Source organism: Aotus nancymaae, unplaced genomic scaffold (genome assembly GCF_030222135.1).
Source record: "Aotus nancymaae isolate 86718 unplaced genomic scaffold, 86718_ANA_hifiasm-v0.15.2.pri h1tg000002l, whole genome shotgun sequence".
NCBI lineage: Eukaryota > Metazoa > Chordata > Mammalia > Primates > Aotidae > Aotus > Aotus nancymaae.
The window spans coordinates 35,683,696-35,709,702 of record NW_026988413.1 but is presented as its reverse complement, the minus strand read 5'-3'; the positions used below and the strand labels follow the sequence as shown (position 1 = coordinate 35,709,702).

The window sequence follows — 26,007 nt, the reverse complement described above, 5'->3', positions numbered from 1 at the left end:
GGGGTAAGGCATTCACTAAATATTCCCACTCCAAAAGGGAGAAATTGGCCAAAACAAAGGGGCTACAGGCCCCATGCAAGTCCCAAACCCAGGAGGGCAGTCGTTAAATTGTAGAGCTCCAAAATAATCTCTTTAATTCCATGTCTCACATCCAGGCAACACTGATGCAAGAGGTGGGCTCCAATGCCTTGGGCAGCTCCACCCCTATGGTTCTGCAAGGTACAGTCCCTGTGGTTGTTTTCTTTCCCAGGCTGCCATTGAGTGCCTGCAGCTTTTCTAGGCACACAGTGCAAGTTGTCAGTGGGTCTGTTGTTCTGCGGTCTGAAGGAAAGTGGCCCTCTTCACACAGCTCCACTAGGCAGTGCCCCAGTGGGGACTCTGTGTTGGGGCTCAAACCCCACATTTCCCTTCTGCATTCCCCTAGTAGAGATTCTGCATGAGGGCTCTGCCCCTGCAGCAGACTTTTGCCTGGATATCCAGCCATTTCTATACATCCTCTGAAATCTAGGTAGAGGCTCCCAAGCTTCAACTGTTACCCTCTATGCACCCACAGACTTAAAACCACGAGGAAGCTGCCAAGGCTTATGGCTTGCACCCTCTGGAGCAGCAGACTGAGATGTACCTGGGCCCCTTTAACCCACAGCTAAAGCTGAAGCAGCTGGATCACAGAGAACAGTGTCCCAAGGTTGAATAGGGCTGTGGGACTCTGGGCCTGGTTCACAAAATCATTCTTTCCTCCTAGGTCTTCAGGCCTGCGACGGGAGGGTCTGCTGTGAAGGTCTCTGAAATGCCTTTGAGGCATTTTCTTCATTGTCTTGGATATTAATATTCAGCTCCTCTTTGCTTATACAAATTTCTGCAGCCAGCTTGAATTCCTTTCCAGAAAATTAGTTTTTCTTTTCTACCACATTGTCAGGCTGCAAATTTTCTAACCTTGTATGATCTTCTTCCCTTTTAAATATAAGTTCCAGTTTCAGAACATTACTTACGTATATCACCATATACTTTTAGAAGCAACCAGGGCAAATCTTAAACACTTTGCTGCTTAGAAATCTGTTCTGTCGGCCAGGCACGGTGGCTCACACCTGTAATCCCAGCACTTTGGATGGCCGAGGCGGGTGGATCACAATGTCAAGAGATCGAGACCATCCTGGCCAACATGGTGAAACCCCGTCTCTACTAAAAATACAAAAATTAGCTGGGCATGGTGGTGCGCACCTGTAGTCCCAGCTACTTGGGAGGCTGAGGCAGGAGAATTGCTTGAACCTGGGAGGCAGAGGTTGGGCTGTCTCAAAAAAAAAAAAAAAAAAAAAAATTTGTTCTGTCAGATTGCCCTAAATCATCACTTTCAAGTTCAAAGTTCCACAGATACCTAGAGCAAGGGCACAATGCCACAAGTCTCTTTGCTAAAGCATAGCAAGAGTGACCTTTACTCAGTTCCCAATAAGTTCCTTATCTCCATCTGAGATCACCTCAGCCTGGATTTCATTGTCCATATCGCTATCAGTATTTTGATCAAAACAATTTAACGAGTCTCTAGGAAGTTCCAAACTTTCCCTCATATTCCTGTCTTCTTCTGAGCCCTCCAAACTGTTCAAATTTCTGCCTGTTACTGAGTTACAAAGTCACTTTAACTATGTAGGTATGTTTATAGCAATGTCCTGCTCATGATACCAATTTTCTATATTAGTCGATTCTAGCACTGCCATAAAGTAATAACTGAAACTGGGTAATTTATAAAGGGCAGAGGTTTAATTGGCTTACAGTTCCCACTGGATGTGCAGGAAGCATGGCTGGGAAGGCCTCAGGAAACTTTCAAACATGATGGAAGGGGAAGCAGGTACATCTTACATGGCCAGAGCAGGAGTAAGAGAGAGCAGGGGGAGGTGCTACACACTTATAAACAACCAGATCTCTTGAGAACTCACTCTCTGTCATGAGAACAGCAAGGGAGAAGTCCGTCCCCATGCTCCAATCACCTCCCACCAGGCCCCTCATCCAACATTCGACATGAGATTTGGGCAGGGACACAAATCCAAACCATATCATGTGTTACTTTATTTCATTATCTAAAATTATTTTACAGTTACAAAAACCTCTCTTTATCACTCTTCAGAGTAATGACTGCTGTTGGTTTCTCTCTTCTTTACTGGCTCTATAGGCTGTTTAGCCAATTTTCAATAACATAGCTCTTAGTCATGTCAATACATTACTTCATACTTCATAGTGTAAAATTCATTATCAGTGTAGTTACTAAAGCTAGTTCTTCCATTTCTAACAACAAAAAAAAGTGTATATCTTTTAAATGGTATATTCCAAGACATTTCTTATATGGCAGGATGATTAAAAGCCTGGCTTTGAAGTCATTCTTCCATTCAAAAATTAAATATTGGTGACCCACTCTTTGCTAGGCACTGTGCTATGTGTTAGGGATACGTTGATGAAGAGTAACAGACACTACCTCTGTGGTGCAATTAACTAAGTGAAGAAGACACAGGTTAATCAACTCATCAGAAATATAAATATGTAATTGAGAACTGTAACAGGCACTGAGAAGAAATAGTACAAGTTTCTGTAAGAATTTCTTTTGAAGGCCCTGACCTATTCCATAGGGTCAAAGGAACTTCTCTAAGAGAGCTAAGATCTAAAGGATAATTATCAAAATACTCAGGAAGAAGAGGGTTGAAAAGAACCTCTGGTCAGAAAAAGCAAAAGCCCCACAAGGGAAGGCAACATGACATGGTAAGGAAAAGTGGCACATGGTGAGAAGGAAAAATCAGGCAGGATTGAGATTGCACAGAGTCTTGGAAGCCATTTGAAGGTATATGGGCTTCATCATCATGACAATGAGAAGCCATTGAATTTTGAATTTCAGCTAGGAATTCTAGCTCTACTGCCTTTTGGCTATATGACATACACCCTGATCTTTCCTATGCCTCAGGTTTCTCACGGATAAAATGATATAAAATTAAGTCCTACTTCATAGATCTATATGACAAAAAAAAAAAAAAAGAGTGAGACTCATATACATTACTTATAATTTTTGCAAGTCACTTTTGACTTAAGGGTTTTCTCTTAATCTTTCTCAGTCCGTCTAAAAGATAAGACTACTCCTAAACCAATTCAGAAATGGAATATTGAGCTGTTTGAAGGTCTACCAGATGGACAAGAGAGGAAGCTCTGTAATATAGCTACCTATCAGACTATCACGGTCAATTTCAACATCTCTAACGCTGAACTTACCTCCATTTCTCTCAAAACTTGCATGTCCCTCCCATTGTTTTTCTTGTAAATGGTATAATCAATCCTTCAATCATATGAACTGGTAACTTGGCAGGGAGGCTGAACCTCTCCCTTTTCCTCAGCTGTATATCTAATTAGTCTCAAGTCCTTCAAATTGTACTGGCAAGGCGTCGGGTGAAGTCCTCTCCCTTTCCTGCCACAACTGGCTAGTTCAGGCCTTCATCCTCTCTTGCTATGCAATTATAATCACTTTATAATAGAATTCTTCAGCTCATAGATCCTACCTCCAATTCACCCTTTAGTTACTTTATAGAGCATAGATCAAGTTCTTCTGCTTATAGCTACTCATTACAGTTCTCCTTCAACTACCATTTACTTCGTCTTCCCTCGACTAACTCTGAGAGAAAAAAGTTTAAACTCTTGAGCAGGGCACACCAGGCCCTCTACAGCTACCCCTTAACCTTTTTCTTAAACCATACTTCCTGCCAGCCCTTCCCGATACACATCCTATATATGGACAACAACAAAATTGCTTGCACATCTCCAAAATGCACCATGCAGACCTCCCAGTGCCTATCCGTCTTCACTCCTGCGGTGCCTTCTGCCTGGAATACCATCCTGCCCCAGCTTTCCTGTTCTCATGTGCTGAGCAACATCTACTTCTCCTTCAAGGGCAATAAGTGTAAAGATTCTCTCCCAGCTCCCCACTTACCTACAGATCTTTTCCCTCTTAATGCTCTTTGCACAGACCTCATAAAGCAGTTATCCTATTGTTCTTGTTTCTGTTCATCCATCTCATCCCAGTAGAGGGCACAGAACATTGCTTATCTCCCCATAACATAGAAAAGTACCAGGCTCAGTAGTGGGGCCTAATATATGTTAGGTGAGTGAAAGAGAAAATAATGAAATTAAAGGGGATGGTTTCAACCTGCTAGATAAGCTAACTGTTAGAGATTTTTAACCAAATTAGAAGATGCTTTAACCAGAACTGAGCTCTCTATCACTGGAAGTTTTCCAGTAGAAAGATGATTACTGAACAACAACATCAAAGATTTATATATCAGATTAGAAGCTGGCTAAAGTGTTCTCAAAAGTTCTTGAAACTAAAACTTCGTATTATACCCTGTCCTAGTGGTTGTTTTTCCATAGGAGCATATCCAAACATTGCAGCTGTGCACAGAACATTAGTCAAAATAAATAATAACACCAAGCCTTATTCTATAGTAAACAAGCAACCCTGGGAATAAAACAGCTTTTTCTCAAGGCATTGATTCCAGCCACATTAAATGTCTAAGAATAGTTTCATTCCTCAATGAGTTTCATTACTCACTGGGTTTGAGAAAATAACAATAAAAACAAATATAGTGCACACCCATAGCAAGAAACGGAATTAAAATGAGACTAAGTCAATTCAATCACTAAACCTGATATTATTAAATCTAGAAGCGCAACTTACGTAAGCAATTCAGGACTCCTTGCTAATAATGTTATTTTCTGCTAATTTTCCAAATTAACTATGAAAATAATCTTTCAAATGTCACTCATGTTGGCTAAATTATTAGGAACATTATATTTATCAAATGTAGCTAGGCTTTATAGTTCCTAATGTTTTCTCCAGTATTGCAACATGTTACTTGAAAAACTAAAACAAGTGTTACTTGATAGAAACATATTTAATATATTATTTGGCAGGACATTTGTCACAATCTCTCTTGCAAAATACTTAGAAAATGCTAGCTTTCAACAAGTATTTAGAAATATAAAATTTGCAGTGTTGGGGACATTGCTTTTGTTTGAATCTAATTATATAAAAATGAGTCTTAAATCAAGTATTTTTCTGAATCAGAATTGTATGTGCATGCACATTTCCTAAATTTATTATGAAAGGTGTACCTATAATTTCCATAAAATAGTAAGGTCACAGTCAGGAAACAGGCCTTTCTATCTTTTAACTATCTGCCATCTGTAACATAGAGTCCCACATAAGATGAGAGTGACACAAATAATTTCTGTTCAAGAATAATGGCTAAAACCACCTACCTAAACTTTTCAAATCAAACTTGTTAGCAAAGAAAGGAACGTAAAAGAGAGATCTGAATCTTAGTTACAGCTTTGTCTGTATGAAAAAGAACTCAGAGAAATAATTCAAACTTTCATAATTTTTATTGGCTAATCTTGAAAATGGAGAAATTGGACTAGAAGCTTTCCTTCTTTCAAAAAAGGATTTAAATTTTTTTGGTGTTTTTTCTGTCTCCCAGGGATGATCATAACTCACTGCACCTGGAACTCTGATCTTCCTGCCTTGGCCTCCCAAGTGCTGAGGTTACAGGCAACAGCCACCACACTTAACCTTTCAATTGCTATTTGTTACAATGTAAAAGTAAGATCAAGCCTTGATTATTTGGAGTCTGGAGCACCAGGTAAGCCACATGTCTGTTTGATGTTGCCAGGCCTGCTCTTTTCTGCCTTTTTGTGAGTCTGTGCCTTCCCAGCTTCCCTCTACCAGAGAATGGACAGAAGGAAAGACAGCAAACAGGTAACACTATTTGCTGAAGTTGTGAAAGTATAGGTAATTTAAATGATGGCTGAAATACAGTCCGGAGATTACTGGTGGGTATCATTTCCAAATGAACATCAATTCATTAGAGCTGAATAAATCAATAGCACTCTGGAGCTGTTCTGACAGGTTTTTTAGACCATCATGTTTTCCTATAGATAGGGTGACCATGCATTCTGATCTGACCAGAAGAGACCCACTATAAGCCTCTGTTGTTTGGTAATAATTCTTGGCAGAAATATCCCCTTTTCTTCACTATGATCTTTTACCTGTAGGGATCATCCTATAGTCACTACATGATCCTATAGTCACTATATGAGCATCCTATAGTCACTACAGGTAAAAGAAGATAAAATGCCTCATTCTACATGATAGTTTCTGTGCAGTCTAACTGCAGTAAACTCCACTTCCCCATCATCCAGCTCAGGTTTATTCCGAGTGGAGTCAATGAGGAAGGAGCCTATTGCTCGGCATACAGCAGAATGTGCTGCAAAGAATCTTCCATGTTCTTCTCCTCAAAAAAACATTCCTTAAGAAGTGTGTAGTGGCTCAAGTCATTTTGGTCAACTGAGCTGCAATGTATATATAAAAAAGTGGAGCAGCTTTGCTTTGAGACTAAAGGAATATATATATATATATATGCTTAGACAAAGTCTTGCTCTGTTGCCCAGGCTGGAGTGCAGTGGCACAACCTTGGCTCACTGCAAACTCTACCTCCCAGTTCAAGCAATTCTCCTGCCTCAGTGACCCCCACCCACGCCCTGGTAATTTTTGTATTTTGGTAGAGATGGGTTTTCGCCATTTTGGCCAGGCTGGCCTCGAACTGGCCTCAGGCCATCCACCCACCTTGGCCTCCCAAAGTGCTAGGATTACAGGCATGAGACACCGCGCCCGGCCAACTAAAGGAAGTTTTTATGGTTAAAATTTACTTTAAATGACCACAAATATTGTTGGAAGGCTTTCCACTATTCCTTAGGAACAGTTCAAAAATATGTGAATACCATTCATAGCCTAAAGTTGGGGACACCAATTTAAAATGTCGCATTTTAATATGATTCATAAATGTCCTTCCTGTGAATTCAAACTTCTACTTCCCAGGAATCTAACTCTTCAGATTCTGTATGGCTCAAACACCTAAGGTTCAATACGGATGGCCAGAGAAAAAGAAACAGAGCATTGAGCCTTCTGTCATTTCATCTTCTGCACATATATCCCAGAAGCATAAACTAAATTTCCTGTCCACTTTTTAGACTTTCTTTTATAAGTTACTTCTCATATTTAATCAGGGTAGTTCTTCTGTATTGTTATTATCTTTAGTAATGTTAAGTAAAAAACAATGGCTCTTATATAAAGGTGAGATACAGGAGTTTAAAACTACAGGTGGCGGGTGGATCACGAGGTCAAGAGATCGAGACCATCATGGTCAACATGGTGAAACCCCGTCTCTACTAAAAATACAAAAATTAGCTGGGCATAGTGGCGCGTGCCTGTAATCCCAGCTACTCGGGAGGCTGAGGCAGGAGAATTGCCTGAACCCAGGAGGCGGAGGTTGCGGTGAGCCGAAATCGCACCATTGCACTCCAGCCTGGGTAACAGGAGCGAAACTCCGTCTCAACAAAAAAAAAAAAAAAAAACTACAGGTGGGATATTATACATTTAGAAAATTAGAAACAAATACATACTTGATGAATTTTAAATGTTTGCCAATTTCAGGAATTTTCAAGGCAAACCATATTTATCTATATTTGTAATGATAGAAAATTACCATCTAAGAAAGACAAATGACCAAAAAGCTAGCAAAGCTGTTTTTAAAATGGTGGCAAGCTCGCATTTCTTTAAATAATATGCCATTTAAATTTTAATAGTAATAAAAGTATATAAATCTGAAGTAAAGATAACCCACGTCCTTGCTCCACCATGGACAGAAGGTGAATCATGGTCTCAAAAGAACCCTCGGACAGTTCACCTACCCACACCATCTCCTGTATGCTCTTTCCCATCATGAACCCACAACACTCATGACAAATCTAGAAGGCCCAATAATTTTGTGCCAACCCAAGTACAGCAGTACTAGAATCTGGCCTATACATAATGTGGAAAAGACACTCATCAGACAGCAAATCAAGGTGACTGGATCCATACAATAAAGAGAATGCAGAGCATGTGTGATCTTGAATTTATTTGCATGAGGGAATTCAAGTAAACATCCTCAGTAGGAAGGGATTAGCTGTCCACCTGCTCCTTCCAAGTTCTCTAGAACAGTGCCACTAAAACCTCAGTGTGCATGCACATCACCTGGAGATCATGTTAAAATGCAGATTTGGATTTAGTATGTTGTGAGTTCTACCTGAGAGTGCACTTCTAACAAGCTCCTCTGTGATGCCGATGCTGCTGGTCTGAGCATCACACCCTGAGGAGCAAGGCTTTAATACTAGCTTTTGGTTCTCATTGGAATTACAAGTAGAACAATTTTGTGTGGATTGTTTCCTCTAAGACACATCTATAGCTTACACTTAAAACACATCTATGCCTTATATTTTAAGAAAAATACTCAAGATATACTTTAAACTTAAAAACAAACAAAGAAACACCTCTCAGTTTGATTTTTGACTCCCAGAATAGAACAAAATTGTATGGGTTCCCAGTGTTTTCGTGATTAAGATTTATTTTTCTTTTCCCTAAAATCCTAGTGAGGTAGAAAAGGTAAAAAGGTACCAATATAGTAAAAACAGATTTTAAAAAAACTAAGACTACTTAAAATGCCAGTGCAGAGGAAAAGCCTATAGGTTTTTGACCTCATGGGTAATGGGACAAGTTTGTCAATCTTGCAAACCAGAGAGAAGAACAATCTCCCTCTCCATAGTTAGAATGTGCAGTCTGGTTTAAGAACTGGGGTTCATATGCTACACTGCTTTGTTCTACTTGTAATTCCAATGAGAACCAAAAGCTAGTATTAAAGCTTTGCTCCTCAGGGTGTGATGCTCAGACCAGCAGCATCGGCATCACAGAGGAGCTTGTTAGAAGTGCACTCTCAGGTAGAACTCACAACATACTAAATCCAAATCTGCATTTTAACATGATCTCCAGGTGATGTGCATGCACACTGAGGTTTTAGTGGCACTGTTCTAGAGAACTTGGAAGGAGCAGGTGGACAGCTAATCCCTTCCTACTGAGGATGTTTACTTGAATTCCCTCATGCAAATAAATTCACCGTTTCCAGCAATATAACTTCTACTATACTTGGATAAAAAACAAAACTGGACTTTCAATTCCTGTTCTGCTACTTACTAGCAAGTTATTTAACTGCTCTGAGTACCACTTGCTTTACTTAAAAAAAAAAGAGAGAGAGAGAAACTAAGAAAACATTTTACGAGTCTATTACGAGAATCAGATGAGAGTAATGTTAAGAATTGCCAGGAATGTCTCCAGCACAAGGCTGAAAACGGCTTCTGACTTGGTAATGATAGGATCTGCAAACATTGCCTTAACACTGAAAAGGTAAAATCAGTTTCCCTAAAATTAGCATATTATACATTCCATACTATTCAATCAAAAATCCCAACAGATATTTTTAATTGGATAAAATAATCTTAAAGAACATTCTAAAAAATAAACCTTAACCATGACAAGAAATGCAGATATATATATATATAAACACACAATTTATATTTATACATATATTTGTATTTATTTTTATATGTAATATATTTATATTTACACATATAAAATCCTGTATAAAATTATATTACAGGCCAGGCGCAGTGGCTCACATTTATAATCTCAGCACTTTGGGAGGCCAAGGCAGGCAGATCACGAGGTCAGGAGTTGGAGACCAGTCTGGCCAATATGGTAAAACCCTGTCTCTTCTAAAAATTACAAAAATTAGCCCAGGTGCAGTGGTGCACACCTGTAGTCCCAGCTACTCAGGAGGCTGAGGCAGGAGAATTGCTTGAACCCAGAAGGTGGAGGTTGCAGTGAGCCGAGATCGTGCCACTGCATGCCAGCCTGGGTGACAGAGTGAGACTTCATCTCAAAAAAAAAAAAAGAAAAGAAAAGAAAAAAATTATATTACAAAGAATATAGAAAAGTGTGTTTATTATATAGAAACAGATACCATAAATGAAATTAACAAAAAATATAGGGCAAATCTAAATGATAAATATGAAATAGTGAATATGAAATGAAATGAAATGATATATATGAAAAATACATATAAAATGATGCTCATGCTCACTGCTAGTGGGGTAGGTACAAAATAAAGTAATAATGACATACTTTAAGTGACTCAGATTGGCAAAAATTTAGAAGTGCCAAATTACTAAGAAGATGGCAACAAATATTTTTGTACATATAATGGGATAATTACTGCTTTTATTTCTAGGGAACAGATTCCCAGAACAAGATTGCTGGGTCAAAGGAATTGTAATAGTGGTAGCAACAGTAGCAGTATTAATCATAATAATAACAATTACTATGATTAGTACCACAATGATAGTAGCAATCCACCTCCTGGTAATCTGCTAAAACACCATCATTATTGTAGTAGTAGTAGTTACAGGAATAATTGCAATACTGCTATTGCATGGATAGCACTTATTATGTGCCACTGTTCTAAGCGCTTTACATATGTTAACTCTAACCCTTCTCACAAAAACGCTAAAAAATAAGGAACTATGATTCCTATTTTACAGGCTAGGAAACAGACACTAAATGTGCCTGGCACACACAGTAAGAACCATTAGCTTTGTATGTTAGTTAGATAGGTTGGCTACTTTTGTTTTTGTTGTTATTATCACATATTTTCTGACATAGCAATTCTACTCCTATGAGTCAACTCAAATGAGAAACTAACAACAAAAAAATCAAGCATGTATATGTATATTAGTGAATATTTGTCATGGACAGGTATGAGTAAATCTATCTTTGTATGAAACAAAATACAGAAAAATGTATACAAGGTGGTTAACCTGGATTATCTTGTTGAAGCATAGGTGATATTGGGAGAAGAGGAGGGCTGGAGAAAGACGGAAGGAATCCAAATAAATCAATAAATCAGAACACACACACACACACACACACACACACACACACACCCCTGCACACAAAGATAGAAAGAAGGTTTAAGTATAGGATAACAACAAAGAAATAATGTTTACATTCTCTGGGACACGAAGAGCTCTGGAAGAGTTTAAAGAATAGGTGCTTTTAGGCAAATTTCATTTCCAAGAAGAGTAATACTTTTGTTAAATGATTTGGTTTTTTCCCCCCATACAATATAAAGTATTAAGAAAATTTTCAAAGCTTTATTCTTTATTGAACAACAATAAAAATCTTAGTAATTCTAAGGTTTGAAACTCAGTAAGAGTCAAGTTAAAGGCACTGTCTAGGGGCAAGAAAGCTGAGTTCTGTTCCTGGCACTGCCACCATTGGACTATTTGATCTTTGGCAAGTCACTTAATCTGTACTTAATTTCCTCACTCACAAAGGAAGGAAGTTCAACCAGGCCATCTTTAAAGCTCCTTTTAGAAGTAGAATGTAATGATTCTATAATTAAAAAGCACAATGTAGAAAAGTGAAAAACTAGTAAACAGGAGAGATAATTATCATACATTTTAAAGAAATGAAGTTTAAAATCTTAATAACTTCTAATGATCCAGGTAATTTAATGATTCACTTTAAAATGGAACATTTAAGAAGTATAAACTACAATAAGATCAATTTGTGATTTTACATTTCCAAATGGTGAATTTACCTACCCAATGCTTTAATTTTTAGAAATTAATGCTTTAATTCTGAGAAAAGCAATGCTGCCATTTTACATATTTTCAGATTACTCACTGAAGACTTAATTTGTCCTTTAAAATGGCGCCATCTATAAGGTGCAGTTCAACCAAAATGTCATCTTCTAGAGACCACATGTAATAGCCCTGTGAAAAAAAGGCTGGGCAATGCCAGCCAATCAGCATGCCAGCTAGTCAGCCACATAAATAAATTGCACAATAAAATTTGTAGCAGAAATTTTTGAGTAAAATTATTGATAGAACATAAAAAAACGGAAAAAACAATTTGCTTGGAATGGCAGTCTCCTGAAGCAACATTCATAGTTTAAATTAATAAATTTTCCTAAGTTTATAAGTAATAATATGATTATTAGTCATACTTTATGAAAATTTAAAGCATAAAAAGTCATTAACTCATAGGGCATAAAAATTTCCATGAGCTTTTTATATTTTATGTATTTTATTTCCTTAAATGGTTATGGGATTTTCCAAAAGCATACACACAATTCCTTAAACTTTGCCAACTTAGAATTAGTTACATAAAAATCACTCTTTAGACCGTATGGAATTCCCTAGACAAATCTACTCAACCTTTTAGGTTGAGTAGAATGATAGGTTATCTAAGTGTGAATTCCACCCCCTCCCCTCTGCCCCCTACACACAGAGGAAAAAATATTAAGACTTGGTCCAACCAGATTTTACAGGCGACGCTGATGTAAATAAACAATTTATGGCTTGCACAGTTATCTAAAATTCCCACAAACAAGCGGTTCCCTAAGTAGTATGTCATAATTGTCTTATCTATGAGTACAAGCACGTGCATTTATTTATATCCCTAGTTTAACTTCAAGTCTAATTTTACTGCCAGTAGTATCCATGGGTGGATTTCTTTGTTCTAATTACAAATGAAACTTGAGCTAGATCAAAGGCATTTTAAGAAGGTCAAATTTTACTTCTCTGAAAAATAGAGGGTGTTATCCCATGTAATTAATTAATGCTTAGCCGTGCCCTTTGGCGCATTATCCTGTGGTTGCAGAAAACCAGAGCCAGCCGTCCCCACCTGTTGGTGCAGTGAAACAGACTTACCCAAAAGAGCAGATTGAGGGCATAGAGCAGGCAGCGCAGACACTTTACGGAATCTTCTCTGGCCATTGTGAGCCTCGAAAGGGAGAAGCCCCATCCTTTCACCACATCCTACTCCCAAGGGCAAAACTGCAGCGATCTGCAGGGGGCGGGGGAGAGAAGACAGGGGACATCTCACCAATACGCTCCCCACCGTCTGCGCGTCCCTCCTCCGCCAGTCCTCAGCAGGGTCTAAAGGGTCCCTAAGCCCAGTGCATTCGAGACCTCGCCTCATCAAAAATCATTTGTTAAAGTCATAATAGTAACTAAACTCCCAAAAGTTCCAAACCGGCTTCAGATAACACCTGCTGGGAAAAGAAAAGAGCACCTATCCGGATGAATGGAGGCGCACAGTAAACTCAAGTTCTCAGGGGACACGCGGCGGGGCCCTGTGCATTCTGATGAGACGCTCTTGAAAACCTCCCTCACTTCACGCCCCTCCTCGGGGACACCTCTGCTGGGAACTGTCCTGAAGGTTAGAAACCACACTGCCCCTACCCCGGAGACGTCACAGGCACCATCGGCGAGCGCGAAAGCAAGAGCGCCCTTCTAGTTAGGTCTTTCCCGGGCACCACAACTCCCCACCCCATACCCTGACCCGCAGCTCGGGTGTGAATGCAAGGGACTGGAGGGGGCGCAGCGCGGAGCCGGAATTCCGCCCAGCGACTAGGGTTTCTCTGGAAGAACGTGAGAAATGATGTTTTTGGCCCCAGAATGATGGATTAGCCTGGGACAGGGGCGGGGGGCGGGGGGCGGGGAGGGGGCGTCGGGGAATTAAGGCCGGTGCAGCTGTGCAGACGCCGGGTTAGTCATTCATACACCCCTTTCCTCCGACCGCAGTCGCGACTCCGCGCTCCAAGCCGTCAGCGGAGCACAAAGCGAGCACGGCCACCGAGCCCACCGCGTCCGCGCGCCCCCGGCAGGGCGCGGGAGGAAACGCCGCCTGCGGCAGGGAGCCCCAGAGCGAGCCCTTAAGTAGTTTAGCACACAGCGTGGAGGGCAGCCGCCGGCGGACTGGCGGGACACGGGCAGGAAAGGCGACAGACGTGCGACCACTTACCGTCGGCGCTGGGCCCCGCGCCCCACGCCCGCCCGGGGATAGTCGGGGACGCACGGCGGGGGCTCATCTGGGCAGGGACCCTCTTCGCGGAGAGTCAGAGGGCTGCATTGGCTTCAGCTGGAGACGCTTCTTTCTCTTCCTCTCCCCCCGCCGCCGCCGTCGCCGCCTCCTGGGAAAAAGAAAAAAAAAAAAAGTCCTGGGCAGCAGTTGCTGGAAAGTCTCCGCTAAGCCACCTCCCAGCGCCGCTGTCCCTCCCAAGTCCTCTCCAAGTCCGGACGAGGCAGCGGCGGCAGCCTGAGCCAGCTGCACAAACTCTCAGCGCATGCTCGAGCCGCTGGCTGCCGGGGTTGGGTCCTAGTGGGTGTTTCTTGTCCCTCTCACCCAGCGAGAGTCCCCAAAAGGACGCCTCACCTCTGCAGGACAGGGTCCAGAAGAAGATAATACCCAGGAACTTGGGAGAAGCCCGTGCAGTAAATCCCTTTAAAATGGTGGTGTCGAAGGAATAGAGGCTGGGTTATAAGCATAGAGAAACAGGCTTTTATTATATGAAAATATTTGTGTTTGAGAAGGGGGGCGAAGGGGTGGCCCAACCCAATTCCTGCAATGGGAAACCAGTTTTCACAACCTTTACGGAGCCACCTCCTGTGATTTGTTATTAACATGGTGCCCTATGATCTTTCTTATTGCTTTGTTGCCCTCCTTGATTGAAAAAAAAAAGTTATTTCCCACTTTCATACTGCACTAACAGCATTTATGGAAACATCGGAGTAATCGTGTCCAGTATGACATGCAGAAGAGGAAAGAACATTTTTAACTCTTAAAAGTAACTCAAACTTTCCAAAATTTCTCGCGATAAGATTGTTTTGAGTTTTAACTGGGTGATTTATTTTGAAATATGTACATAGTAGAGGATCTTTGGATATTTTTAAATTAGAAATTTATGAAGTATTAAACAACAGGAGACCATCCTTCCAAAAGAATCTTCCCTTTTAGAAGTAAGAAGTTTGGCACTAAATAAAATTCTACCGAATCAGATCCTCCTAAAATGTGGATGTGTTATGTCTCACAATACTGCTCATTTCTAGGATTACTTTTGTGGGCTCTGCGTGGCAAATAAAACTTCGCCAACAAATATGAATTACCTGGAATATGAGCAACATCTGAAAAAACCTAATAACTAGAGCCCTTAAATTTTCTAGCAGAAAAAAAAAATGGAATCCTGTGTCTATGACTCCCTAAGGTCAGTTGCTACATTACTGGAGTGACAATAGGACACGCAGTCTCATGTAGAAAAAAGCAAAGTCAAGACTTAAAAACAGCATGGTTGTCCTAGGTAAGGCTAGGAAAATTATTGGTAAGCAAGTTACTAAGCGGCATGTATGACAGCAACCCAAAAGAGTATAAAGAAGTATAGCCATGCACAAAATATACCAAGAAAAATGCCCAATCATCCATCAGATGACTACAACTCTGGTAAAGCAGCTTGTAGAATCTTGGGGAAGAGAAAAGAAACCCACTTTTATCTTCTGCCAGTTTCTTCTCAAATTAGGGTGCATACCTATTTTAAGCAAAGGACTGCTGAAACAACCAGCCATCCAAATGCTGTTGGTGCCACACATTCCCGGAGAGATATAAACATCCCCGCATTGAGAGGAGTCCATGACTGCTATTAAAACTAAGGAAAAGAGTGCCAACAATTCCCATGTCTCAAAGCAGAGATCTTCTATTTCTAGAAGGTAGTTACATGCCCTTTCCTTAATTCATAAACCTTTAAGGGTCAACTGCTTTAAAATAATAAAATACTAGAGGAAATTACTTTAGAAGTATGTATGACATCCTCTTCCTGGTAAATAAGAAGTATAGATTCAAGAGAAATTAAAATAGTTGCTCAACATCACACCTATAGTTCAACCTAGATTCCAAAGTAAAATCCAGACTCGTGACTCTTTAACTAGTACACTAGTTTAATGGTTCTCAAAATTGTTGTACACGAGAATCAGCTGGAAAACTCTGAAACAATCCTAATTATCTGGCATGCCTGATACCACTTAAATCAGAATCTCTGCAGGTGTGGCCTAGACATACACGTTTTTCAAAGCTGTAATTCTAGTCTGTAGCAACCTTTTTCCAAGGTAATTCTAGTATGTAGCAAAGTTTGAAAACCACTGCAACTAGGGCTTTACAACTGCCTAAAAACTAGCAAAAGAGTCTCTTTTTCGTTGGATCATTGATTTCGTTGGATCAAATGCCTCTCCTGTGACTTGATAAATTGAGATTATTATCCCCATTTTACAAGTTAAGAAGAAGACGGAGCTGTAGCTACTGCTCGAATATTCCTGATAAATGGTCATCAGAAACAGTGAATCAACATTTCAGTAGAGGAGACCTCACCGTATTTGAGACATTGCAGTAATGGGCAGTTTTGATTAAACTTGACCATATCACTCTTTAACTTGTAGTGTTCAACCTCAGTTCTGCCCTTGGACTCCAGAGCATGAGCAAGCCTTCCTCCCGTATGACAGCCCTTCAACTACTTGAGAGCAGCTGTTCTTCCCTCCCTCTCCAATTCTTCTCTTCCCCAGAATTACAGAAGCACAATAAGACTTGACATCACAGCTGTCATTCTGAGGGTTCTATATCTTTCTCTGTGAGATCTGGTTTTGTGTGTGTGAACAAAAGGAGGATAGAAATGTCATAATATGCACATAAAAATTTAAATGTGCAATAACATGTTAGGAAAATTTTATGGTCTATTTACTACCCATTATTCAGGAAGCCAATTCTGTGACCAGGTGTGCTCCATTAAGTATCATTTCAGTGGTGGTACCTACTGTGCCTCATGCTGAAGATACTAAGACAAGTTCTTCCTCTCCAAGAAAAGGCAAAACTGTCCTTTCCCATTATATGATAATAATATCAAAAAATAATAATAAAAGCATTTACAAGGAATCACATACATGCCAGTCCCAGTGTCAGGAGTAAAACTCAGCTATACGTTAAGAGAATACAAGTTCCTCACTCCATAAGGCACCTCACTTATCCACATCTTATTCCATTCATTCTGCTCAAGTTATGGAGAGGAAAAGGATAACACAGGAGTTTGGATGTATGAATTGCTATACCTTCTTAGTGCAAGACCTTCACGAGTACACCTAAGCCAGTTCTTTACAATTAACATGGGATAGACACCTAATAGGTTTTGAACAAATTATGTGTCTGACATAATAGGTGCTTCTCACAACTTATCTTATTAATTCCTAATAACCATATGTTGAGATACCTGAAGTCAGTTCAGATAGCTGATTTTTACCAGAGCCACACAGGTGGTAAATAAAGAAGCTGAGATTGTAAGATCTGTCTGATTCTTTCCACTGTTAATCTGCATTACAATAAAATTTCAAATCTGGGCAGATAACCCTAAAGAGGAAAATATTAGAGCTTTTTAAAATTAGTTTTTGAAAATATGAAGCTGAATTGCAAATCTGTGTACTTAAACTACGACTGGTAAATCTACTTCTAAAAGAGTATACAGACCCAATAGGACCTTGGAAAATCCTTTCATTACTGAATTAAGTAGACTTCTCTCTACTGCAAGCTTACGGTTGCCAGATAAAATACAAGACACCTCATTAGATTTAGATTTCAGATTAAACAAAGCTTTGTTTTTTGTATAGGCATGTCCCAAATATTGGATGGGACAAATATTGCATTGGACATACGTATACTAAAAAATTATTCAAGTCTACCTGAAATTCAAATTTTAATTGCATAGCCTGAGTTTTTATTAGTTGAATCTGGCCTCCCTATGCAAACTAGCAAATGCAACTCAAAGAATGACAAAAACAATTAAATATGTTTCACATAATAATGAGTCCAGAAATAGTGATTCATCTGCCCAGTAGTGCTATCAAGGAATCAGTTCTTTTCCCTCCTTACTCTCCTGACACTCACAATGAGTCATCATACAGTCCTCAGCTACCTCCTCTCACAGTTACAAGATGGCTGTGCAAATTCAGGCATCATTTTCAGTTACTGTTACTTCCAAAGGAAGAAGAAACAATACCTTCCTATGAGTCTTAGAATCAAGCAACCTCTCCCAGGAGTTCTGCAGCAGATTATCCCTTTAATTGATTGGCTGGAATCTCACATACTCATATATGTACCAATTATTGACAAGAACTATGATTCTGCCATGACTGGTTTGTTTTGTTCTGTTCTGTTTTGTTTTGTTTGAGACAGAGTCTCACTCTGTTGCCCAGGCTTGAGTGCAGTGGATCAATCTCGGCTCACTTCAACCTCCGCCTCCCGGGTTCACGTGATTCTCATGTCTTAGCATCCCAAGAAGCTGGGACTACAGGTATGCACCACCATGCCCAGCTAATTTTGTATTTGTAGAGATAGGGTTTCACCATGTTGCCCAGGCTGGTCTCGAACTCCTGACCTCAGGTGACCCACCCACCTCAGCCTCAGAAAGTGCTGGAATTACAGGTATGAGCCACCATGCCTGGCTAGGTTTAAACCAATCAGGATGTTACCTGTGCCTGGGACAGCCCTTCTCTAAAGCACATTGCCAAACAGAGGAGGGTAGATAACTGAACACAGTCAGATTTTTACTTGAACTGAAGGATAGAGAAAGGAAGGCATACTACCATCCTCTCTCCTATTCACTGCTAGGACAACCCAGCTCTCAGCCAACCTTTTTGTGGCACTCATAGCAAGTTTCTTAGTTATTGAAAGAACCACTGAAGCAGGAACCTCATGGCAATAGCAAAGGACCCTGAGAAAACTCTGATCACATCATTTCCATCCCATGCCATAAGCTTATTTTCAGCATCATCACTTGCATTTACACACCAGGTGATTCATTAAAGAAGTGCCCAAATCAGTACCCACCTATGACCCCCTAGAACACTTTTCTCTTCAACTTTATCAAAACTAACCTTCATGCAAAGTTTAGAAATTTGGACTCACTTTACCCACAGATATTGATGCATATAATCCAGTCTTATTTAATAAATATTTACTGAATTGTTGTTACAAACTCAGAACTGTGCTAGGAGATACCAAGTGTTCTACCATAATTTTGATTCTCAAAAATTTATAACTTCATTAGCAGGCTTCCTCTTCAGAAAGCAAAATTTATAGAACATCAGAGATCTTTTGGACAGACTTGGTGGCTCATGCCTGCAACCTCAGCTCTTTGGGAGGCTGAGGCCAGGAGCTGGAGACCAGCTGGGGAAACACAGCAAGTCCCCTGTTTCTACAAAACATAAAAAACAATTATCCAGATGCTGTGTGCTCACCTATAGTCCCAGCTACTCAAGAGTCTGAGATGGGAGGATCTCTTCAGCCAGGAAGTCGAGTCTTCAGTGAGCCATGATAGCACCGCTGCACTCCAGCAATAGCAACAGAGCAAGACCCTCTCTCTCTCTCAAACAATAATAACAATAACAAAGAACTCTTTCTCTTAATTTTCAGTTATTTGAAACAAAATGTAAAGAAAAGGAAGGAATACAGGTCTACTTACAAATAGCTGACAATTCTTACTTTTCTCAGAAAGATCCCTCAGGAATTATATCGTTATTCTACTGTATCAGCATTTTGTCATGCCCACAGTACAACTGGGGAAAGATAATCAAATAGTTAACAAGAATATTAGATATTTGTCTTTGTCTGCTGCTTTTTTTCATTTTCTTGCTGTGTTTTAAAACTTCCAGCTTACTCCAATGCTGTACTAAATAAAACATTTATTTGTGACACTAGATAAAATCTTTTGTTTTTAAAATTATTTCCAGCTAGCTAATCAGAACTCACAAGCGTCCTTGTCCTACCATGTGTAAAACAACCATTTGATTATTTGTGTGTATGTGTACTAGCAATAACCATGTATGGAAAACTGGAGATGTTGTAAATTCTCATTTCAAATTTCATGGTTTGAATGTAGAAATGATGGACTAATGAAAAAGAAAAAAAGATAGTGTCCTTGGTTTCTTCTAGAAGAATCCATTTCTTCTCAATGCATTTGTTTTCACTGCAAAGAATTACTATTTCTAGCAATTGCCATTTTGTTCTGTTATCTTTGTATGGTCAGTTTTCTTTCTTAGAAAGCAATGTTAACTGATTGATTACTACTCACAGCAATGAAGGAAGATATATCATGTCAGCAACATAAGATATCCATAAATAGCTCATACAGTTAATTTTAATAACTACAAGTAATTAGATTATTTTAATACATTTATTGGCTTCATCAGCAATATTATTCCCTATAACTGACTAGAGAAAATAGTTGGGATGTAACATATTTGATTTAAGAAACACACATATTTTCCAAAATGACTGCTAAAAGTTATATATTTTGTTATAAGTTTTATATTGGTGGTATTTTATAAGTCACTGGTTCATAGAGAAGAATCTTTCCAACTCTGCCAAAGTAGAGATGGGTTGGTTCTCATGCAGGCTTAAAAAATGGCAGCAGCCAGCTTGAGCTGGAAGGCTGACCATATGTTGACTTAATTAACTAGATCTCAACAGCTATTCCTCAGGTGAGACATAAAAACAGAATATAGCTACCAAAAACATGTTACTCAAGTCGACTCTCTTTCTTGATCTTTTCTTCCTTTATTGTCACCAGCTTGCACATATGCAAATGCCATAATAAATCATTTCCCCTTTTTCCTTTTCTCCACAACCTTCCTTCTATTCAGACCAGTGTTCCCAACTATCCTGTGAACTTATCACATTTGCTACACATTCAAGTTTTCACAAATGTGCCTTATTCAGTTATGGGAACAGGCATGGATGGCCAGAACCTATAAACTAGACCAATCAATTAGGGTGTGACTGGAATTTGAGTGAAGACCCATCAAAAAGCAATGTAAATTCAGGCAGTCAAGCAGAACCAAGTATGAAGGGAATGTGTTGGCAAGCACTAGGTGGAAATTATGGCTGGAAGACAGATGGCAATGTCACAGAGTTCCAGCAAATGGTAATAGAACTCAGTGGCACAGGAAATGGGCAGCAAAAACATGAAAAGTGTCACACAAGTAAGGAAAGACCCCAGTCCATGTCAAGATGAATTAGTCTGTCTCTGCCAACACTCAGTTGGTGAGGCTGATCCAGGGAGATGAACTCCAGGTCCCTAGAAAAGCAAAATTCAAAAGCAAGAAATACTGTCCCAAAGAAACTTTTCTAGACCCTAGTTTTAAGAGTGGTAATGTTAAGATCTAAAAAGTTAGAGGTTTCCAGGTTAAGAAAGATTTTAAAGACTGGCCTGAGGAGTTTGCAGCTTATTCAGAGGCAATGACAATTTGGAAACATGTTAATATGAGCAGAAGAATGACATAAACAAACAACAGCAGGAGTTTGAAGTCAGACCTGGATTTAAATGCTGGCTTTACCAAATGTTAGTAATGGGATTATGAGCAAACGATCTCATGTCCACAAGCCTCAGTTTCCTTATCTGTATACGTACCACCTAAAGTGGTCATGAGTAACATGTAATTATGAGCCTAAATTTAGCTGGGGTCACACTGCCCTTTAAGGTTTAAATAGAATAGGCCAGCCTCTTTCCCACAAGCAGTGGGTGAAAATGTTTTCCCCTTGCAATCCCTCTGGGGATTCTAGAGATGGGGAAAGAAGAAAGAAACACTTTTTCTCCACTTCTGAATCCATTTATGGATCATCTTTCCAACTCATGCATGCTATTCTTTTCTCTAAAGGGTGAACAGTCTTTAAGAAAAGATTTCTTCCCTCTCAAAATACAGCAGCACAAGCCTATGTTCATAGCTGCCTTTGACTGAAGTCACAAAGAATCTGAAAGTATTTCTGTAGCAGCACCATATACAACTCAAAACCAAATATTAGAAATTCTCCAGTTCTACTTATTGCTTCCTAGTAGTCTTTCCCTGCAGTTTCCATGTTGATTGGCTGCCTCTTCTCTGATCTCCCTCACTGTTTACACCCCAGCTCTAAATTCCTGGTAACTTCTCATGCAGACAACACAGCTATCTTTTTCGTTTTATTGTCTTCTTTCAGTCTAGGCCCCAGAGATCTCATCTTTCACATAATTCTCTCCCTGCAAGAAATTTTGGTGCTTTTTATTAAAAAAGAAAATAGCAAACACTATTACAGTGCTTACTATAGGCCAGAAAGTATTCTAAGAGCTATACAAATATTAATAATTTAATCCCCAAAAAGCCCATAATATATATGGGAAAACCATGCAGTTAGTAAAGGTCCAGCCAAAATTCAGTGTGGGGAATTGCAGCTCCGGAGTCTTGTGATAGCCGATAGCACCGAACAAAGTGCCTAGAAATAAATGGTTATACGATTACTAGGAAGATTATTCTGATAACCATAGGTAGGGTACACTGAAGACAGGGATGCCAGTAGCGAGACACTTATTTGGCAGTATTTAACAAAGAAGATTCTGTGGAGCACTAAACTTTTGAGCATTCTATGGGCAAATGCATTTCGGAAATGCTGTTATATTTGCCTCCTACAACATTTGCAAATTCTAGCATAGTAGAAGTTCTGAGAACTCCTATTAAGAAAGGAATTTCTTTTACTTTGTATAACCCAGGACTTTCTAAATACGTTTGATCAAGTTATCTTTGTGTGTGTTTGTGCCTGTGTGTGTAAGAGAGAGACAGAAAAAAAAAGACAAAGAGACAAGTTCTTATTAATAGTGAATAAACCTAATACTCAATTGCACATATTTTGAGAAATATCAATTTCCACAAAGAAATATGGAGCTATTTCCAAGGACTTAGCAGTTAAATAGATGTGAGGCACAAAGATATAGAAATATAGGGAAAATATAAGTGATATATAGTTAGAATGTATGTTTCTGCCAAGTCTCATGTTAAATTGTAATCCCCAGTGTTGGAGGTGGGGCCTGGTGGGAGATGTCTGGATCATGGAGACGGATCCCTCAGGAATGTCTTGGGTGATCCTCTTGGTGATAAGGGAGCTCTTGCTCTGAGTTTACACAAGATCTGGTCATTTAAAATTATGTGGTGCTGCCCCACCCCCTTGCTCCTGCTTTCACTGTGTGAGATGCCTACTACTCCTTCGCCTTCTGTCATGATTGTAAGCTTCCTGAGGCCTCCCCAGAAGCAAGTGCTGGTGTTATGCTTCTTATATAGACGGCAGAACTGACAGCAAATTAAACCTCTGTTCTTATAAATCACACAGTCTCAGATATTTATTTCTAGCAAGCCAAGAATGGCCTAAAACAATAAAGAACTTAAATTTGACCACAAGTATTAAAGTACCTCCTCATGTCCATCATGCCCTACCCCAAGTTTAGTTCATTCAGTTGGAGGAATCAATGATCATTATCAAAGCCTGTATAATATAAATCTATTTTAAGCCACTGTCCTCATTTCCACACTCCATTACAAACTTGAAGAAAACAAGACACTCCACAACACTGAAGCACTTTTGCAACCAGTTCTTCATGCCTGAATATTTTTCAAATCCTAGTTTCCCTGCCTCTATCATTCTTATTTGTTTCTTTTTCATCTTCATTTGATCTTTGTATTTGAGACTAGGCCATTACTTAACAAGATGCTTTATTCCTGTCTTTAGTCACAGTGAGAGCCTGACTCCCACAAGCCAAAATAAGTGACCATCTTTCCCAGTCTGGGCCGTCCCCAGAACTGAACGCTCCAAGCCCAGCAGTTCCCAGTGCTAGTCCTCAGTAGTGTTCTTCCAGACTCACCCTAGAAGCTCATGTGACACAGACACAGAGCAAAACTGCATACCAAGGAAATTATACTATATTTTCAAGAATACAATAGGTTATAGAACGAGATTTAACTGAGAGAGAAATATACATAGCAAATATCACATCTACTTTGGCAAGGCTAAAGATCTCACAAGAAGCCCATAAGAAGCCTTGTGTTCACTGGGCTTAAAAGTAGTTTCACAAATGTCAGAAGCTGTAAAGATTAGGGGGGGCAGGAGAATTTCTGAGGCTGTCTGTGCTTAAATTGCTGCATTTCCCCAACAGATTCCTTCTTTAAAAAGCAACGTTCTTTGGTACATATCCAATGGCTTGGACATATAACAGAAAATAGATGTACTTAAAAAACAAAACAAAGCATATTTTTTCTTTCTTCTCAGGATCACATTCTCTTGATTCATACTAATGACATCTCATCACCTTTCTCTTTTTTTTTCAGACTCATCCAGTCCCTGAGTGTGGTGCAGTGTGAATATTGGGCCCCAGTCACCCTTGCCCCAGCCACTCTTGACCAGTCCACGAGGTTGACCAGTGGATACATGCTAAGAGAGGCACGCCAAGGGGACCTCAGGCTATTGCCTCCCCTGAGTCATCTCAGCTCCTAAAGTATGACTGTCACTTAGAGAAGTTTACCATTGTCCTCATCCCCATTTCCAGAGTTCTGTTTCAGAGATTTTTCCTGGGCGTAGAAGTAACACATAAAACAGATAGCTCCAAATCTCTTTCTAGAGGAAACTGATTTGATTTGCAACAGAGTATGTACAAGTATAGGAAAACAGCCAGTTGCATGGCAAGAGTGACACCATCTTGAAGTTAAACCACCATGATGATCAATGTTTGACTCCTGTATACCAACGTATTTATTCTATAGCAAAATATTTAAACGATAGTTGTAGCATTGATAACCCCTCATAGAAAAGCTTATCTAACTTCCCCAATGGTCACAAGTTTCAGCAAGCAAGTCTGAAGTGTGACCTGCTGCACAGGCCTTTTCCCTAAAAGCTTGCTATATAAAGGATACTTTCTAGGCTGGGTGCAGTGGCTCATACCTGTAATCCCAGAACTTTGGGAGGCTAAAGTGGGCGAATCACTTGAGGTTGAGAGTTCAAGACCACCCTGGCCAACATGGTGAAACCCCATCTCTACTAAAAATACAAAAATTAGCCAGGCATGGTGGCAGGTGCCTGTGATCCCAGCTACTTAGGAGGCTGAGGCAGGAGAATCTCTTAAACCCAGGAGGCAGGGGTTGAAGTGAGCTGAGATTGCACCACTGCACTCCTACCTGAGCAGCAAGAGAGAGACTCCATCTCAAAAATAAAAAAAATAAAAATATACTTTCTAGAGTGCTGGCCATGGGATCCATGTTCTTGAAGCTGCCTAAGACATTTCTTTGCTTCATAAGCCCTCTTAAATATTTCTTGCTGAGAAACTGAATTTGTCAGCTTTTCTTCAGCTTTCCAACTCCCTTGGCCTTTCTGGGTAGGTTTGCATATACCTGCTTACCAGGAAACAGGAAGTTAGAGCCTAAGGTTGCTCTCAAAAACAGTGATGGTTGTGATAAAAGGCATTCATAAATCTAATGAAGATACAGCCGAAACTGTATGCTTTAGGCTATATCCTCATTAGATCCATGAATGAAGAGAGAATCTCGGTCTTAGACAGCTGGACAGAGTCATTCTGTAGTCAGAACAAATATCAAACACTGATCTCAGAAACTATTCTTTTGAAGAAGCTACATTTTGATTTTATTAATTTGTAGAGGAATATATGCCAGGGATATTGTAGAAAATGATACAACAATTGGCAGGCAACTTTTATTAATTTTTTTGTTTTTTGAAGACAAGGTCTTCTTACTCTGTTGTCCAGGCTAGAGTATAGTGGCTATTCACAGGCATAATCATAGCACACTTCATAGGCCTTGAACTCCTGGTCTCCTCAGTAGCTGAAACTACAGGTGCAACCCACAGCACCAAGCTAGTCAGTAGAGTCTAACAGCTGACTGCAGTCAGGGAAATAACAGAAGAGCACCCTGTTAGAACCATTGTCATCCCAGGGTGACTGAAAAAACCAATGCTGTACTTCCCTGTGGAGCAACATCAGAGGCTTCACAGTATAGGAGAAAATAGATTTCACAAAAATAATATGACCAGTTACTAAAAAAAATAAATAAACAAATTATATGCCCCACAGGGAAAAAGAGGACCAATACTTAGAGTTGCTAAAACATATTATCTAAAATGTCCAGTTCTCAACAAAAAGTTTTGAGGCCTGACAAAAAATTAGAAAATATGACTCATAAAAGAAGCAAAACAGAGAACAGAAACTGTCTGTGACGGTGACCTGATGTTGAATTGAACAGAAAAACATTTCAAAGTAGCCCTCATAAACATGTTCACAAAACAAAAGGAAGCATGAGTAAAGAAGTCAAGGAAGGTATGATGACAATGCCATATCAAATAGAAAATTTCTATAAAGAAATCTAAAAATTATAAAA

The 26,007-nt window shown here is 39.7% G+C and overlaps 1 protein-coding gene across 1 annotated transcript in view; it reads right to left on the bottom strand.

Moving 5' to 3' along the window:
* The window catches only part of TSPAN12 (tetraspanin 12), a 78,674-nt gene extending 64,590 nt beyond the window's left edge, over nt 1–14,084 (bottom strand). The window contains exons 1-2 of the mRNA XM_012474088.2: nt 13,763–14,084; nt 12,667–12,802 (exon numbers count right to left, since the gene is read on the bottom strand). Coding sequence (XP_012329511.1) covers nt 12,667–12,732 — 66 coding nt within the window. The 5' untranslated portion in view covers nt 12,733–12,802; nt 13,763–14,084. The remainder of the gene's footprint in view (nt 1–12,666; nt 12,803–13,762) is intronic.
* Between the last annotated feature and the right edge of the window lie 11,923 nt (nt 14,085–26,007).